This window comes from Fopius arisanus, unplaced genomic scaffold (assembly GCF_000806365.1).
Source record: "Fopius arisanus strain USDA-PBARC FA_bdor unplaced genomic scaffold, ASM80636v1 scaffold00226, whole genome shotgun sequence".
Taxonomy (NCBI): domain Eukaryota; kingdom Metazoa; phylum Arthropoda; class Insecta; order Hymenoptera; family Braconidae; genus Fopius; species Fopius arisanus.
Window position 1 is genome coordinate 87265 of NW_011887965.1, and position 16352 is coordinate 103616.

Sequence of the window (16352 nt, forward strand, 5' to 3'; positions counted from 1 at the left end):
GAAAAAAAAAAAAACAATTAATTGGCGGAGTAATTAGGAATCCCAATTTTGGAGTAAATTATCTTTCCGAGATACTCCATCCGGCCCTTAAATCAGATAAATATTTTTAGTCAAAAACGATGATAACTTTGTGACACTATTGAGTACATGGCAATGTCGGATAATATTAAACATAGCGTCCACAAGGGGTAATTTAATAATACATGATGTTCGATGAAATTTATATACAAATAAGAAACCCTATGTAGAGGTGTCGCAGGTATTAAAGCACAGTCTAAAACTAACCAAGCGACAAACATGAATATTTTAAATTTCTTTGATTTCCGGGGAAAAATTTTGAGAACCTTCAATAATCATAATTAGTCAAAGTATTTAATTTTAGTTAGGAGCCTTTCTTTTCACATGTTTTAGTCTTTTGTCGAAGCTTCTACATTTGAGAACGAAAATCGAGAGAATTTTTGTACGCTGAGAAGAAACGTAAAAACCAGTGGAAAATAATAGAATTTTTTGATGAATTCCAGATTATTAGATTATTAGAGAACTCCAGGTGATCGTCATTGTTTTTGATAATATATTTGAAGATTTTGTCAAATATATAATAAATATATATACATATAGGTGAAATATATAACTTAAATTGTCTGTAATTTGTGCTGCTGCCGGATTTTTTCGAATAAAATATCATTGACACTGATAGGAATTGTGAAACATTCATTTATATTCACACTTTTTTTCGATTTTTGGTTACATAAAAATGTGGAGGAATAGTAGAATCAATTCTGAATTACCAATGACTGTTGTGTGTTTCATGTTGTATTACATAAATAATGACACTTTTTAATGATATTTATACATTTCTCTCCTCTCTTATTTACAGTACGTTAATTACAACGTCAAGCGCAACATAATTCATACTTATGATAATGCAAAAAATAAACATAAACTAAATAAACATTTCAATTGATGACAGTAAAAAACTGTTTCGTCAGTTAACATCACTTAAAATGAAGATTAATAATTTAAAAAAATACTATCTATATCAAAATATCGAAATGGCTTTACGATTCAATAATTCTCTCTATCTGTTACTACCGATGTTTTCCGGACATGACGGAAATTAGCTCAATCCTTATGAATTTATAGAGTTTTTGGGGATGGATATTATTCTCTTGTCGTGAGGCGACGGCGTTTTGTAAAGATGGGCATCGTCGGTTCGGTTAGTGGGCGTTTTTGTACTGGAGGTAAAATATTCTTAAATTGTGGAACGGGTCTTGCCTTAAATACAGTCTGTTTGCGTAAACGGATAAATTCTTCTCGCTCTCGAGCTTGTTGAGCTGCTGCTTCCTGTTTTTTAATTTCCTCTTTCTGACGCTCTCTCTCTTTCATTTTTTCCTCAAACTGTTGACGTTCCAGTGCTCGTTTAGCGGTCATCAATTCAGGTCCTTTAGAGATTTCAATTTTACGACGAGATAAGGCCACTTGGAATGGCTTTTGCTTCTTCATCGGGAGAAAATGTGCTGACGATGTGCAGGATTTTCCTCTGTCCTCCACCTCCTCCGATTGTTCATTCGACTTTTCATTTTTAACGACATGAATATTTGCAGCAGTTGATTTCTGCCATGGGAATGGATTTACTGCATTTTTTGCTTTAGCCAGGAGAGAGAAGGGATTTGTTGCAGTATTATGTGTATGTTGAGTTTGCAAAGTATTTTTAGCTTTTGAATTAAATGAAAATGGATTTGATGTGGTTTTGGTTTTATTTGGAGATTGATGGGCAGTTGCTATTTTGGCTTTCGACTGGACTGCAAAGGGATTGGACGCAGTGGTAGGTGTCTGTCGGGGCTGAGCCAAAGCCGTTGTACTTTTCGTTCTTGACTGAATTGTTCGTACATTCAACCGGGTTGGAACTGTCTGTTGAGATTGAGTCAAACCCGTTGCACTTTTAGCTTTCTGTTGAGACCTATTTTCAATAGGTTTCTTAAACTTTAAGGCATTCACTGTCGTTCTATTATATGTCTTCTGTTTCTCGCTCATTTCTTCAAGATTGCTTGCATTAACGTCTATTTTTCTTGGAACTCGAATTATTTTCGGCGTATTCTCAAGTTTAATATCATCATCACCGATATTGACAGCAGCAATAGACTTTTGGTGAATTTTCGGCGCAGGTTTAGCCTTGAATGAATGATTAGACATCCTGTCAGTCAGCATCTGCAATTTGTAATTGGCAATGAATCAATATAGAATTACGGTGTTGGTTTGTTCAATTTGTTATTAAATAATTTAATTGGAATGAAGTCTCATACCTTATAATATGCCCGCCGAGACTCTCGTCTTTGTTGATTTTCTTTTTCACGAAGCTCGAAGCTAAACGGTTGCACGATAGAAATTCTGCGATCTGATGTGGATGTGTCAGTGCCGAAACACTCTTCAACAATCTACATTACAATGCAGATGGTCATTGTCATAATTATAACATAATAATATAATATCTATGAATTCATTCTTTACCTCAATACGGCTGTTCTCATTGACAGTCTCGTCTGCAACTAGTGTTTCATCTTCAATTTCAATACTTGATTCTATGATAGCTGATATAGAGCAAGACTTGAAGGAGCTAGATTAAATCACACCAAGTTAAAAGGCAAATAAAAAATAATTCAATGAGACAGCTTTTTTCATTGAACAATTATTGATGATATCTTCTCATTTTTCAAATTCTCATTCCTACCTCACAATGTCCACAGTTTCATCAGGTGTTGGCAATGTCATCTCCTCTTTCCTCTGCGGCGATGGGCAATCAGACTTTCTCCTATCTATATTGACAATACATATACTTTTTAATTGATAGAATAATTGTTATTCTGTATCTGTAAAAGCCAATGTAATTTACCGAAATATGAATCGCGGGGCTCACATTGTGCATCTTCAAAATTCACAAATTTTGGGCCCTCAATGGCATCCCAAGGGGACGACGCCTTTTCAGGAGTTTTGAATTTATTCCAACTGTTGCGATAGAGTTGTTGCGTGACATCCTGATTCAGCCATGAATGTCTTTTTGAATTATTTCCCATTCTGGGGAGATTAATTGGAGTACTTGTTTGAATTTGACTCGTCATTTTATTTGAAATGAATGACACTGAAATAAAAAATCAATCGATGGTGAACGTTACGAGTTGAGTACAGAGATGTTGAGATACTATTGATTGTCACTGGTAATATCGCAAAGGTATTGTACTCTTGGCAGAAGTAAAGACATTGTGAAAATGTAAACAACAACAGGAGTTAGCTTGGGTTTTACGAGAAATTAACACATTTTCTCTATAATTCTGTCACCAAGACGAGCCTATTGATTTATTGTTCCTACTTTCGTATCCCATCCGCGTTTACTCGATACTACTTGATTTTTACAAGCTACTTGTTGAAAATTCAATTATTGTTTAATCATTTTTTTTTTTATTTTTACAGGATTAAATTAGGTTTTTCAATAAAATTTCGAGGTACAGCTCAATTTTACAAGAATCATATACACAGAGAAATCAATGACAATATAATACATATATAATACATTATAAATTTATTCTTCAATTTCATATACGTTTTTCAGTTCTTTCAGTACTTGAAAGATCCAAATCTTTGACTCTTGTAATACTGCAACGAATCAATTACTCAAATGAATTCGATGAAAAATACAAATGACCTATCAGCACGATAAACCAACGACAGATTCAATGTACAACTGTATAAAAATAGAAACCAATATGTACTCTAGTTGCTACACCATATTCACATCTACATACGATCATGACCAGTCATTATATTATATCATATTAAACGCATCGAGGACGTTTGACAAAGGTAGATAACATGGGATGATTAGATGATTAATTGATTACTGGTACATTTTTTGAGGCGAGGACTGGCACCGGTTTGTGTATATCATGGATTTGCGAAGCTGAACTACATCCTGCTGTTCTTCGTAACGTTGAGTAGTGGCAATTTCCTTTACATAAATCCTTGGTTGTAGATATTATTCCATGAATAAGTAAAATCAATATTAAAAATATACCATTTTTCGAACTGCATTGCGTTGCCGCAGCTTCTCTTCCATCATTTCATCGAACTGTCGACGTTCGCGAGCACGAATAGCAGTAGATAGTCGTGGAGATTTGGGAATAGTTACTGATCGTATTTGTGAACTCTCTCTCATTGGCTTCGAACTCTGTAAATTATCAAAACCATTATTTAGTCATTCAGTAATAAAAAATACGTTAATTTTTTTAGCTACTGGATGATTTGCCCTTCTGTGGGATCTATGCATGTATTCAACTACCTGCACAACAACAACCGGAGTAATTTTCTGCCCTTTAGGAATCGTTCTCGAATTGAATCCTCGTTTAACCGCCATTTTAGGCTGCACTGTATTCTCTGTGGGTTTATTCGATGTTTGAGATACTGATGACGATGGGGTAGTTTTGACGATCTGCATTTTTGGAATAATCGATTGACGTGGAGTTTGTGGAGAAATCCCCGTGGTTTTTTTCGGTTTCGTTGTGGTGATGGACTGTGAGACACTCGATTTTGGACTCGTTATAGGCTTTACTGATGGCGGAACCCTTCCTGTAGGTTTAATTGGGCTCAGTGCATGAATTGGCTGCAGAGTCGATCTTTTTGGAGTTGCAACCATCGGAGTCTGTGTTTGAGGTGATGATTTGTTTAGGACAAATTTATGGAGTGTCTCGGATTTAGTCTTTGAAGTTGGGGCTTGAGTTAATGGTTTTCGCCGGACAAATCTAGTGGGGGTTTCAGGAAGAGGCTTGAACTTCGGCGCTGCTCTGGCTTTGAATGGCCGTGGACTCGATTTATTTGTCAACATCTGGAAGAATAATGACCAAGGGAATAATTCATTTATAACCATTTTAATTATTGAATTATTATTCAATAGTGAATTAAGATTAAATTCGTAATGTACCTCGTAATAGTTTCGACGGGCTTCTGTCTTTTCTCGATTCTCTCTTTCGCGAGCTAGAAAACTGAACGGCTCGATTTTTCCAGGAATTTTTTTACTAGATTTGTTGGCTTCCGGTGGCTTAACTATTCTCGCTCTCTGTAATTAAAAAAATTAAATTAGAATTATCGAGTGATCCAACGTTGGATGGGGATGAATTAATATTTCGACTGTAGCAATGCAAAAAATAAATACGAGGTATACTTGAAATTTAATTCTATTGAATTTAGAAATGACAACACTTAGTTATACCTCGATTTATCGATTGTTATTTCGATCTAATGTATTAAAATTGTCACCAAATTTTATTATCTGTTAAATGTTATCAATGTATAGTGAAAGGTGAATTTTTGTAATTGACTTTTAAAATTAATTCTGTTGAGATTGATACCAATAAACATTAGGCATTCACTTTGAACTTCACTTTGCAATTTGGAGAATGAAATTTACCTTGACTGGGGGTGGATCAAGAATAGAATTATTTTTCTGTAAAGTGTCTGTTACGGCAATGGAACAAGCGCTGAAGGTCCTGTAAAAATAAAACACTCACAATAAACAGAGGACGAATAATTTAATTAAAAATCTAAATGCAAGAGATCCTCCGTTCTATTACTTACATAACAATTTCCATAGCCTCATTTGCTAAAGGCCTGACCCCTTCATCGTTCTCTTCCACACAAATTTTCCCATCATTAATAACAGGTTCGATATTCTCCTTGTTTTCCACTCCGGAATTGCGATATTGACACCAAGAGTTTCGATAATCCACTTGATTGAGATCTGCAGAAGTCCAAGATATCGTCGATTCCTTTTCTAATTTATCGAATATAATCGCAGCGTCTGATTCAAAAGCAACCTCCATGATATTAATTGCAATTTGATGTTATTCCTACGAGAGAAATAATTTGACTGACGATTGCTCCGTTGTACAGCCCATTCCACAGGTCAAACGGAAAAATCAGGTAAAATGTAGTAAGTGACCCTCACATTTTTCGCATTGCAATGAATGAATATTGGAAGGGAGTAAGACGAGGGTGGAATGGAGGGAGTAAGAGGATAAGCCCTCGACAAATTCTCGAGGTAAACGTAAGTACTTGAATGAATCATCAACCTCTCAGGTAAAAACTTAAGGTAAACCGAGTGAAAGAAAAACTGTTTCAAGGGTCCCGAGACACAAGGGATTTACCCAGATATCCCGACAACTCAATGCCAGAATTTACTACCAGGTATTAGGTGGGGATGCTGTCAATAAATAATTTTATTTGAGGATTTGTACTTTTAAAGAGACGAAATAGGGAAGTAGGGAAGTAGGGAAAAGTAAGTAATACTCGTGCTTTGTCATAAATAAATATTTAAAAATAGGTTTTTCATAAAAGTAAAAGGGCGAAATAAATATGGCACAGCAATACTATATGTTAGTTATGTTATATGTTGCTATGAAATAATGTCTAGTTGAAAAATATTTATGAACGTTTAAATAATTAAATTATTATTTAAAAAAATTACACAAATCAGGAAAATCGAGCATTCATTCAAGAGCAATGGACTCAATTGGACTCATATGAAAAGTACAATTTGCTTACGGAGCGCGTTATATATGAATTAGGTACCATGGATACAATAATCACAACACATGCATGTGAACATTTGATGTGAAATGAACATGGCATTGATGTTAATGTCAGTCTGTCAGTCAGTGAATCAAAAAATTAATGAAACACGTTGGAGAAAAAACTGGATCACATATTGCCCCATTTGTAATTATTACTATGAACAATTTATTCGATGACCACGAGTTGTTAATAATCATCTAAACGAAACTGAAGATCAAGTAACAGCATGCGCACTTGTCACTATTATTTATTATCAAAATAAATAAAAAATAAAATAAATAAATTTCTGATTGTTGTGTAATCAGGATGGAAAGACCTGTAGGCTCTCGGCTGAATACCAGCCGTTGGTTGGACGCTGTCTGGGAGCCCAATGCAAATATACATGCGCTTCCTGGAGGCCTAGACATGCTGGACGTGGCCGGGGATAATGAAGCTAGGCTAATCATAACTGATCTCACCTCAGAAGTAACGGATTCTGCAAAGGTAAATCATTAACTATTTCGTATTCTCATAATTGCCCTTTTATATATTTATGCAACTATATATATCGTTCGTTAACAATTCTGTTACCTCTCTACAGATTAAAATACAGATAAAAATCCGTATCGTCTCTCCCCATTCTGCAAGATAGAATCTTTCCATAAAAAATCATGTAATCATGTATCGTATATCTAATAAACAGAATTTTTAAAAGTTGATTTATTCTATTTTCAGGTGAGGGTATATAAAAATGGTGATCCAGTGACTGAACATAATATAATGGAATCTCCCTGCGGAGTCGTTGGATTTTATTCAGAAAATGCAGAGCCCAGGTCGGCAGCCGTTGCTGTGGGAGCTGGATCTAGTATATATATTTATAAAAATATGAGACCCCATTTTAAATATTGCCTCCCATATCTGGATGCACATCCCAAAGAGAGAGAGGTAAGCCAAATAAAAATAATATTTTTTGTTTCAATTTGAAGGTGAAATGACACTCACTGCAATTTTATGGATGCCATTATTCTACCATGATTTATCACCCTTTGAAAATCAGACCAAGTAAATTACGTTAATGCATAATTAATTCATGAACTCATCATGTTTAAAAGATATGGCACAGAGCGGGATTGGACTTGGACCTGAATGTTCTATCCCTTTGCGATGACCTAGAACTACTCTTCAAAGAGCTAGGAGCGGCATTTGTCTCTCCTAGGACTATAAAATTCTTGTCAATGGATGAAAATCTGCGCGTGGAATTTGCAGAGGAATACCGTCGCCTCCCCCTCACCCGTATGAATGCAGTATCAACAATCGGATTGATTCGAAAGGATTCGTGGAATGAGCCAGCTAGTAGTTGTATAATAGTGGGAGCCGAATCTGGAGAAATATTGATATTGCACCCCAGGTCATTTTCATTAGTTGAGAAACATCACATTGGTTGGCCGCCGGTGGCAGTGACCAGTGCTGGTCTATGGTCCGGCGATGGTCGAATATTTGTCATCTCACGAGACGGAAAAATAGGCTCTTTGACGAAAGGATGTAATTCAATAAATCTGTGGGAAAAATTATCAGCCCCGGCTGTTGCTATTTCCACTCTCACTTGTGATGGTGCTGCTGTAGCATTAATGGATGGGACATTGTGCGGATTTTCGGGGAGTGGAGTTAAATTATGGAGGATTCAATTGCCAGGATTGGCACTAGATCTGACGAGCCTACCAGTGCAGCAGACAGGACTTTCTTTATTGGCTGTCAGTGTTCCACGCTACGGGGTTCTTATTCATGATGGTCAGCATCATGTGGACACGATTAATATGATGGAACCCGTATCAGCAATGAAGGTATTTTTATTGAATTTTTATTTTATATGCAGTTGCCTATTTTCACAGTGATGATGTACATTATTTGAAAATTAATTCTTATTTGGTAAAAAAAAAAAAATAATAATTTCTAGTACGGTCGCATGGGTCAGGAGGAACGCGCAATGGCTATGGTAACGATTCCCGGTGGTTTAGCGGTTAAGATTCTGAAGAGGACGGCAAATTTCTCAGCCAGACCTCATACTTCCAAATCAATTACCGAACGGTGCCAAAGTACATTCGCAATACCGAAGAAGACCCGTTTATTCGTTGAGCAGACTATAAGAGAGAGAGCCGAGGCGAAGAAAATACACAATTCCTTTCAGCAAGGATTTTTGCGATTGAGATTGACGGTAGCGAGAAAAGCACGACAGGAATTAAATTCGGGAAATGAATCTGGCATGAATCCCATCACTATGGAAGCTAGTGTTCTCGGTCTGGGTCCAACTTATGTCTTGCGTACTATTGTAACAAATTTATCTGAAGACCCTACGGAACCTTCACTATTTCTCGTTTTCAGGGGTGAGACTGTTATAAAGCCGAGGGTTGTGGAATTACCATTATTACCAAGTGGTATTTCAATTCCTGTGTTTGTTAAAGCCACTCCTACTTCTGCATTAGCTGAAAAGATACAGATATGGCTATGCAAAAAAAGGAGAATCAAGCCAATTGCCACCGTTAGCCTTTTATTACCACTTGCAGAAGTGGATATAGATGTGTGAACACATTTGAGTGATTATTTAAAAAAGCACTGCCAGTATGATATTATTGTGATAATGTAAACATTGAAATATTATGGAATTATTTTAATTTCACAGATATTTCAATAGCTTCTCTTGTCTCAAAGTCTAATAAGGGTATACATTATACATTATTTTTTGTTTTCTATCTCGTTTCAATTTCCTGGAATATTATTGTTGGTGATTAGAAATGATTAGAAATGATTTTATAACTTTATTCATCGTGCAACTGAAAAAGCAAAATCATCGTTAATTGGTAAAGTTTTTCCAATGTCGAGTTAGGACTAATCCAAAATCTTCACTAATCCAAAATGCGCGTTAATTTCAAATGACATGTAATTCTTATTGGTGCTAAAATATAATGTTCTATATATATATGCATTGCGTGTGGCGCCCTCCCTCTCTAGGAGTTTATGGTCACCCGTCACCTTTCACACGAGTCCAGCCAGTACAACCTTCTAGTTTACAATGTAATCGCGGTGAATAATCTACATGAAGAAATATTCAATGCAAGAAGTACCTTAAATTTCATGACAGTAAGATCACTGAAGGAAGTGAAATAAGGGTCATTCGCTTTTATCTTTCTGATGATGTTAGTGGAGCCATCCCTTCAAGTGCCATTGTAGAAATGTTGGACTACGAGAATCAGATGTTTTTAGAGGCTCTTCAGGACGATGGTCTTATGATATCCGCAAAAGGATTGGGCCTAGAAACAGTTTTTACGAATATATTGAAGGTATACTCGGATCCTGGAAATTTGGTCATTGTCCTTGGAATCACAGACCACGATGAGCAGTTTTTTATAAGCAAATTAGAGGCAATGAATGTGAAACCACTACCTAGAGTAGTCACTGCACACGTATCATCAGGAGAAAGGGAAGCACTTTATCTCCAAGGTGGAGTTCTATTTCTTTCGGGACGAATTTTCGTCGTTGAGTTGTTAAAGTGCAGAGTGCCGTTGAATTTAGTAACTGGGATTTTGGTATGGAAGGCACATAGAATTATGAATTCATATCAAGAAGCCTTCTCTCTTCGATTGTATAGACAAAATAACAAAACAGGTTTTATTAAAGCATTTACTGACTCTGCCTTAGCTTTCACGGTCAACTTTTCACAAGTGGAACAAGTTATGAAAACATTGTTTCTTAAACATTTATTTCTCTGGCCGAGATTTCATACTACTGTTATAAGCAGCTTGTCCAACTACAAGGTAATTTATCGTTTATAATGCCAAATATTATGAGTCGTAAAATGCATATGGGCCATTCTATCAATTCCTCTACGCAAAAATACCGCTCGCGAAACATTTCCTTTAAGTCATGATTTCGGAAAGTATGTTCCAACATATATACATAACATAGCGTTCGCTTCTTCCATTTGTAACTAATTAATATTCATTTTGTTCCTTTCAATTATCCTGTCTTATTTCATTACAGCCAGAAGTAATCGAACTTCATGTGAAAATAACACAAAAAATGCTTGGAATTCAGGCAGCCCTTCTTGATATAATGAATTTCATAATTAAGGAGCTCAAAAGGATAAATAAATATCTAGATCTGGAGGACTTAAACGCTGAAAATGCAATTTCTTACAAATTTCACAAACAATTGCAACATCAACTGGATCCGATCTGGCACCAACTTGGTTCTAGCACTAAACAGCTGGTGACTGACTTGAAATTACTCAGCAACTTCATGACGTAAGTAATTACTTTAACTACAATAAATTCATTATAGCTTCAAATTAAATTCTGCTGGGCAGATTTACCTCAACTTTCGTTAGCTACTCGAATCGATGAGTTTAATTTGTTACTATGCATATATGGCTTAATATTATTCACGATTAACTAAACGAAAACTCAAATAAAATTTGAATTCTCAAAGAAAAACATGAAAACTTTGAAAAAATAAGAATTAAGAATCATTGAATCATATTTCCTTTGACAAGCCTTTGAACAAATGCCATGCAATTTTTTCCATTGTCGCTTTGTTAGACCCATGTGTCCTAACTTTTGTGGCTTGTGGATAGAGGGGTAGATTGTAAATGAAAACAAGGGCATCACATTTTGCTGCAGTCTCAAACCAGAAAAAAGAAATAGAAGAAATAATTAAAATTCTCTTTACATGCTTTGCTATCGACTCTTTAATACTAGATACAAAGAAGTAAAAATTAATTATGAAATACAAAATATATTGTAGGTACTACATCACCCAAAATATCATCCACTCACGGGGAAATATCTCTCAATACAAGCGCTAAGGATGCACAGTTTTACGCACGAATAAATTCACTCTGATATTTGAATAGCTAATGAAATTTAATATAATCGGTCAAACAAAATATTTACGGAAGGACCTGCAAATTGTATGCGACCTCATTTATCTCTTGATAAGCATGTGAAATTCTGATTGTGTATTAGTAAACGCATTTGACGTAAGTCTATGGTTGTTTCCAGTCAATTAACACACGAATCTTCAGTTTCTTTTTATGCTTCAATAAATCGTTTGAGAACTATGGAGTATGCGCTAAAGTCCAGTGGGTGGCTGATCTTAGATGCAGTAGAAGATCTATTTATTCATTCAAAAAGCAGGGTGTACAATAATAAGAATGAGTTCACCCCAGAGCCATGTCCTAAATGGAGTGCTCTATCTGATATTCTCCAGGAAATCCACATGCAAGGAAATAAAATAGATCAAGAGATGGAATTTGGTAAGACTGTATTAATCTTGACATCGGATGGAAGGACATGTGCACAGTTGAAGAATTACTTAACGATGGGCGCTGGCGAGTATTTACTATGGGAAGCCATGAAGTACCTTAAAAAAAGTGAACATTTGAAGTCTAAGTACGAATAAAAATTGATGAACAGACTCCCTTTTCTGAATTTCTAAAAAATTTTCAATGTTTAAAAAATCAATAATTATTTAGCAGGAACGAAGAAGAGCAGACTAGTACTGGATTTCCTGAACTCCAGGATGAAATTCTAGGTCAGGACAATTATGTATTAACGTACACACAGCAGTTACCTGAAAAAACTTCTCAAAACAAGGAACATTATTCTACATTACAGGATTGTTTGGAGGTATTTTTTTTTTTTTTATTCTAGGCTAGACTTTTTTACGCATACAAATAGTAACACAAGTTACAAAGAATATCAATAGTAAGTTACTATTTCAAGGTCGGGATGGTAGTGCATTGAATTTCTATTTCATTCTCAGCTCACAACTCATTCTGATTTCTATCACAATCATTGTAGAGTTGGAAATAATAATGAAGTTCTTTGAAAAGTTGTCATTATATTTGGTTGTTCACATGAGAAGGCCCCTACCAGAAGAAGGGAAGTCTATAATTTTCAGATGAAAGCAATCTCTATAACGTGAACATTTGTAGAGGTATGGCGATTTAAAGTTGTAAACCTTAAAAATAATATTTTTAGTTAATATAAGTTGAATTTAAACAATGGATTTATTACAGTTCTACTAAGAAACGACTGAAATTGCAATTGAAATTGACCCTGGGTGCCATGATGATGCACATCGAGTGATTAGTTTTTTATAGTCACAATGAGAAAAACAAGTAGGATATGCTGTTGTATTCGATATCATATAGTTTTTTTTTTTTTGCTAATGAATTAGCAACTCGCTCCAGAACCGTTATTCGCAATATATAATTGATATAACAATGTACTGATTTTTCGCTTTTTTTTTTCAATTTGAAAAAAACGTTTGTCACATACATACACACATACATACATACGTACGGACAGGGTCTAAAAATTGCATTTTCGAATTTTTTGGACCATAATGGATTAATCCAACACAAAAAAACAAAAACTTATTTCTGCACGATTACAATGCTCCCGTTTCGGGAGCAATAAATAAAATATAGTCATTATTCAGCGGTTTAACATCCTTAAAGAAAGGGATAATTCCGCCTCAACTGACCTTCTCATATGGACGGCCACATATATGGGAATATCTTTTTTATTCAAAAATTTTTTATAAAAGATTTCAGATAGTAATACCAATTTGCCATTATCCGTACCTCTTGTGGTGATTCAATCCGTGAAAAGAGGTGGAAATCCAATGGCTCTTCAACAAGCATTACAGGAACACACGCCGAGGTACGTCGTAATGTATGATGCCGATGTGTCATCAATTCGTCAACTTGAAGTAAGTAGATATTTTTATTTGTTAAGGATGTGTGAAATCCTAGAATTATTCTGACAGGATGATGGTTCCCTGGGAGTAAGAAAAAAACAGTCTTTCAGGGTCCTAGAGACTCGTTTTTTCGTTTTCGTTATTGTATAACAAGGCAGATTTTGATTTCATCCTGTCTCCGCAATAATTACTAGTTAATCAGATATTGCTAGGGTTAATCTGGCACCGGTAGATAACTGATTTCTCCGTAACGTCTTTCTATCGTCCTCTTCCCCCGTAGAGTTCACTACATCACAGCGGAGAACGCATCGGCATCATTTCAATGGATGACGCCCGTCTCCACATCTCTTGAAAACCAGCGAACGGCAAATCGATTTTCCCCGATTACCGTAATTTTGGGACAAATATCAAATACAATAGTACCCCCCAATATTATCATTCATCTACCATTCACATAAATATTGATCAATATAACTTTTTAAATATAATACAAAAATCTAAATTATAAAATGTCAGAATTTTCCAAGTCCCAGTTACTTTTCCACAGGAGCAGAGCCTCATGTAAAGTTGCTCATCAAAGACTTTCCGAAAGACCGGATCGCGTCTGTGAGATGCATGGAGATCGATTTTTATTTTTCACATTTTCAAGGCCCCTTGAAAGACTGAATTTTTTAAATTCCAGGTTCCCCTTTCAGTCCTTTGCCAATTATAAAATATCATATAATCTTGTTACACATTACGTTAAAAATAAGATGAGAAAAGTATTATAATTGATGACTCGAATAATCATGATTCTTCTGTGATTGTCATAGGCTTATCAGAACTATCATCCGACTGTTCCACTGAAAATATATTTCGTAATTTATGCAGTTTCTGTTGAAGAACAAGAATATTTAACAGCGTTAAGGAGAGAAAAAGAGGCATTTGAGATGTTGATCAACACAAAACAAGTAATCAGTCATTTTTTTTTATTCGTTTAACACGTCGTGGAGTACAGTTACGCATGCGTACTATTGAAAAAAAAAAAAAAAAACAAAATCTTATCAACATTCTTTTCGTGTAATCCATTCTGGTAAATTACAAAAAAACTAACTCGACTGAATCAGAGAAATCATTCATTGGAATGATAATTATTTGTGGCGAACGTATGCTAGGCATTTTTCTTTTTAATCTTTCTCTTCGTTCTGTTCATCCTTTTATAATTATCTGATTATTTTCTTGGTGTTTAGACGATGATCATACCATCTGACCAAGACGGGAAAGCAGACAATGTATTGACTGTTTCTACCGAAATTCATGACCCAAGCTTCCGAAAAGAAGGAAGAGAACTTACCGATGGAATTGTCTCAACAATAATTGTAGACATTCGAGAATTTCGGAGTGAATTACCTGGGCTACTGCATAAACGTGGAATAAATATCGAACCAATGACGATAATTGTATGAAAATCAACGAAATTATTCAGTCAATTCAACTGTCTTGAAACGATGTGTAATTACTAATGACACTCATTTTAATTAGGTCGGTGATTACATTCTTACCCCGGAGATTTGTGTGGAAAGGAAAAGCATATCGGATCTGATTATGTCTCTTAATTCGGGAAGACTATATAACCAAGCTGTATCAATGACTAGACACTATGCTAAGCCCATGCTGTTGATTGAATTTGATCAAAATAAATCTTTTTGTTTACAGGTAAATATTTAAATAATTATGTCAATGTCAGTATCGAGTACTATTTTTCATAATCATTGTAATCATTGAAGCAATGACTCAATCATCAAAGTAGACAGATCTAAAGCTTCTTGAAATAGCTCGAACGGTGTGAATAATCAACAATTCCTTCAACACATTCCGAAATGGTTGGAGTTACAATTTTTCTCAATCTTTTCTCAAGTTGCTCTGATCCTTTCAGTCATTCTCTTTTTTCTACCGATTATTCTCTGGAATTTAAATACTTGCCTATTCTAAGGAAATTTATTTCCTATGTAAAAGAATCTGTAGACTCTTCTCTAATTGAATCAAGTAAATTGTGATTGCAGGGTAACTATTACATGAGTAAAGAGATGCGAAGTTTTGACGTAACGGCAAAACTTCAACTGCTCACACTACATTTCCCACATTTGAAAATTGTGTGGTCTCCTAATCCTCAAGCTACAACTCAATTATTCGAGGAACTAAAACAAGGCAGAGCAGAACCTGATGGATACGCAGCTAGTCAAATTGGTTTAGATGAGTTTGTCGAAAATAAAAAAAATGATGTCGAACGATTCAATGCTAAAATCCAAGATTTTGTGACCAAATTACCTGGCATTTATACTAAAAATTTACGTCTCATCATGAATGATGGAGTATCTTTAGATCATCTAATCGTACTGAAACAGGTGAGTACTCTTCGAATGTGAAAAATGACATAATACATTCGATGAATTCCAGCATATCTATCTAAAATGTTGTCCCAGAAATTCTGGTTGTTTCCGTATGTTGTTTCTGCAAAAATAATTCAACAAAACAAAAATTTGGCGAAGCTACCTTCATATTCACATTTATTTTTATATTGGTTTATTCTGTACCAGCCTAGCACATTGTTTTAATCTCGGCGTACCAGCAGAATTATACCAATACCTATACCAATGTCATATATCGCGCTCTCCTTGTCGCAGGACACCATAATTGACAATTGTTATGTGTACCATTCTTACGTGCATGATTCATACTCTGTCCTCAGGTGAATGAATATTTGGAACAAGTACGTTTTTCACTCTGAGTTGACGCTTACTGACTACGATCAATTAATTGAACAACTATCGACTATAAAATTTTCCCTCAAATTGAAAACTCCACCTACAGAAAAAAAAATACCCCCTCCATTCTATCAAAAAAAAAAAAAAAAAAAAATGATGAAAAATAGTAGGGTATTTTTGATTTTACTACTCTATAACTGAAAACATTTCGTTTTGTTTGTAGGAATCTTTGACAGTGCTTATGGGGAACTC

At 35.1% G+C, this 16352-nt stretch overlaps 4 protein-coding genes across 4 annotated transcripts; 2 read left to right on the plus strand and 2 right to left on the minus strand.

Moving 5' to 3' along the window:
• Window positions 1–35: 35 nt before the first annotated feature.
• Window positions 36–3264, minus strand: LOC105272643 (targeting protein for Xklp2 homolog). The gene is made up of 5 exons (XM_011314848.1): window positions 2891–3264; window positions 2729–2813; window positions 2509–2614; window positions 2304–2435; window positions 36–2208 (listed from the first exon to the last, which is right to left on the minus strand). The coding sequence occupies exons 1-5, from the start codon at window positions 3114–3116 to the stop codon at window positions 1162–1164; spliced, it is 1596 nt and encodes a 531-aa protein (XP_011313150.1). The 5' UTR covers window positions 3117–3264; the 3' UTR covers window positions 36–1161.
• A 200-nt stretch (window positions 3265–3464) lies between these two features.
• Window positions 3465–6189, minus strand: LOC105272644 (uncharacterized). Its single transcript, XM_011314849.1, has 6 exons — window positions 5623–6189; window positions 5456–5534; window positions 4970–5104; window positions 4331–4873; window positions 4067–4219; window positions 3465–4000 (listed from the first exon to the last, which is right to left on the minus strand). The coding sequence occupies exons 1-6, from the start codon at window positions 5865–5867 to the stop codon at window positions 3890–3892; spliced, it is 1266 nt and encodes a 421-aa protein (XP_011313151.1). The 5' UTR covers window positions 5868–6189; the 3' UTR covers window positions 3465–3889.
• A 385-nt stretch (window positions 6190–6574) lies between these two features.
• BBS1 (Bardet-Biedl syndrome 1) lies at window positions 6575–9523 on the plus strand. Its single transcript, XM_011314852.1, has 5 exons — window positions 6575–6836; window positions 6924–7101; window positions 7333–7542; window positions 7710–8438; window positions 8552–9523. Exons 2-5 carry the CDS (start codon window positions 6925–6927, stop codon window positions 9176–9178), a joined length of 1743 nt encoding a protein of 580 aa, XP_011313154.1. The 5' UTR covers window positions 6575–6836; window position 6924; the 3' UTR covers window positions 9179–9523.
• A 34-nt stretch (window positions 9524–9557) lies between these two features.
• mei-9 (DNA repair endonuclease XPF mei-9) lies at window positions 9558–16352 on the plus strand (the record flags this gene model as incomplete). Its single annotated transcript, XM_011314851.1, is given in 12 exon segments — window positions 9558–9620; window positions 9622–9712; window positions 9799–10406; window positions 10633–10895; window positions 11652–12041; window positions 12125–12278; window positions 13204–13368; window positions 14169–14306; window positions 14586–14795; window positions 14878–15051; window positions 15399–15740; window positions 16324–16352. Coding segments are annotated over 12 exon segments (2627 nt in total), but the record flags the coding sequence as incomplete, so codon positions are not given.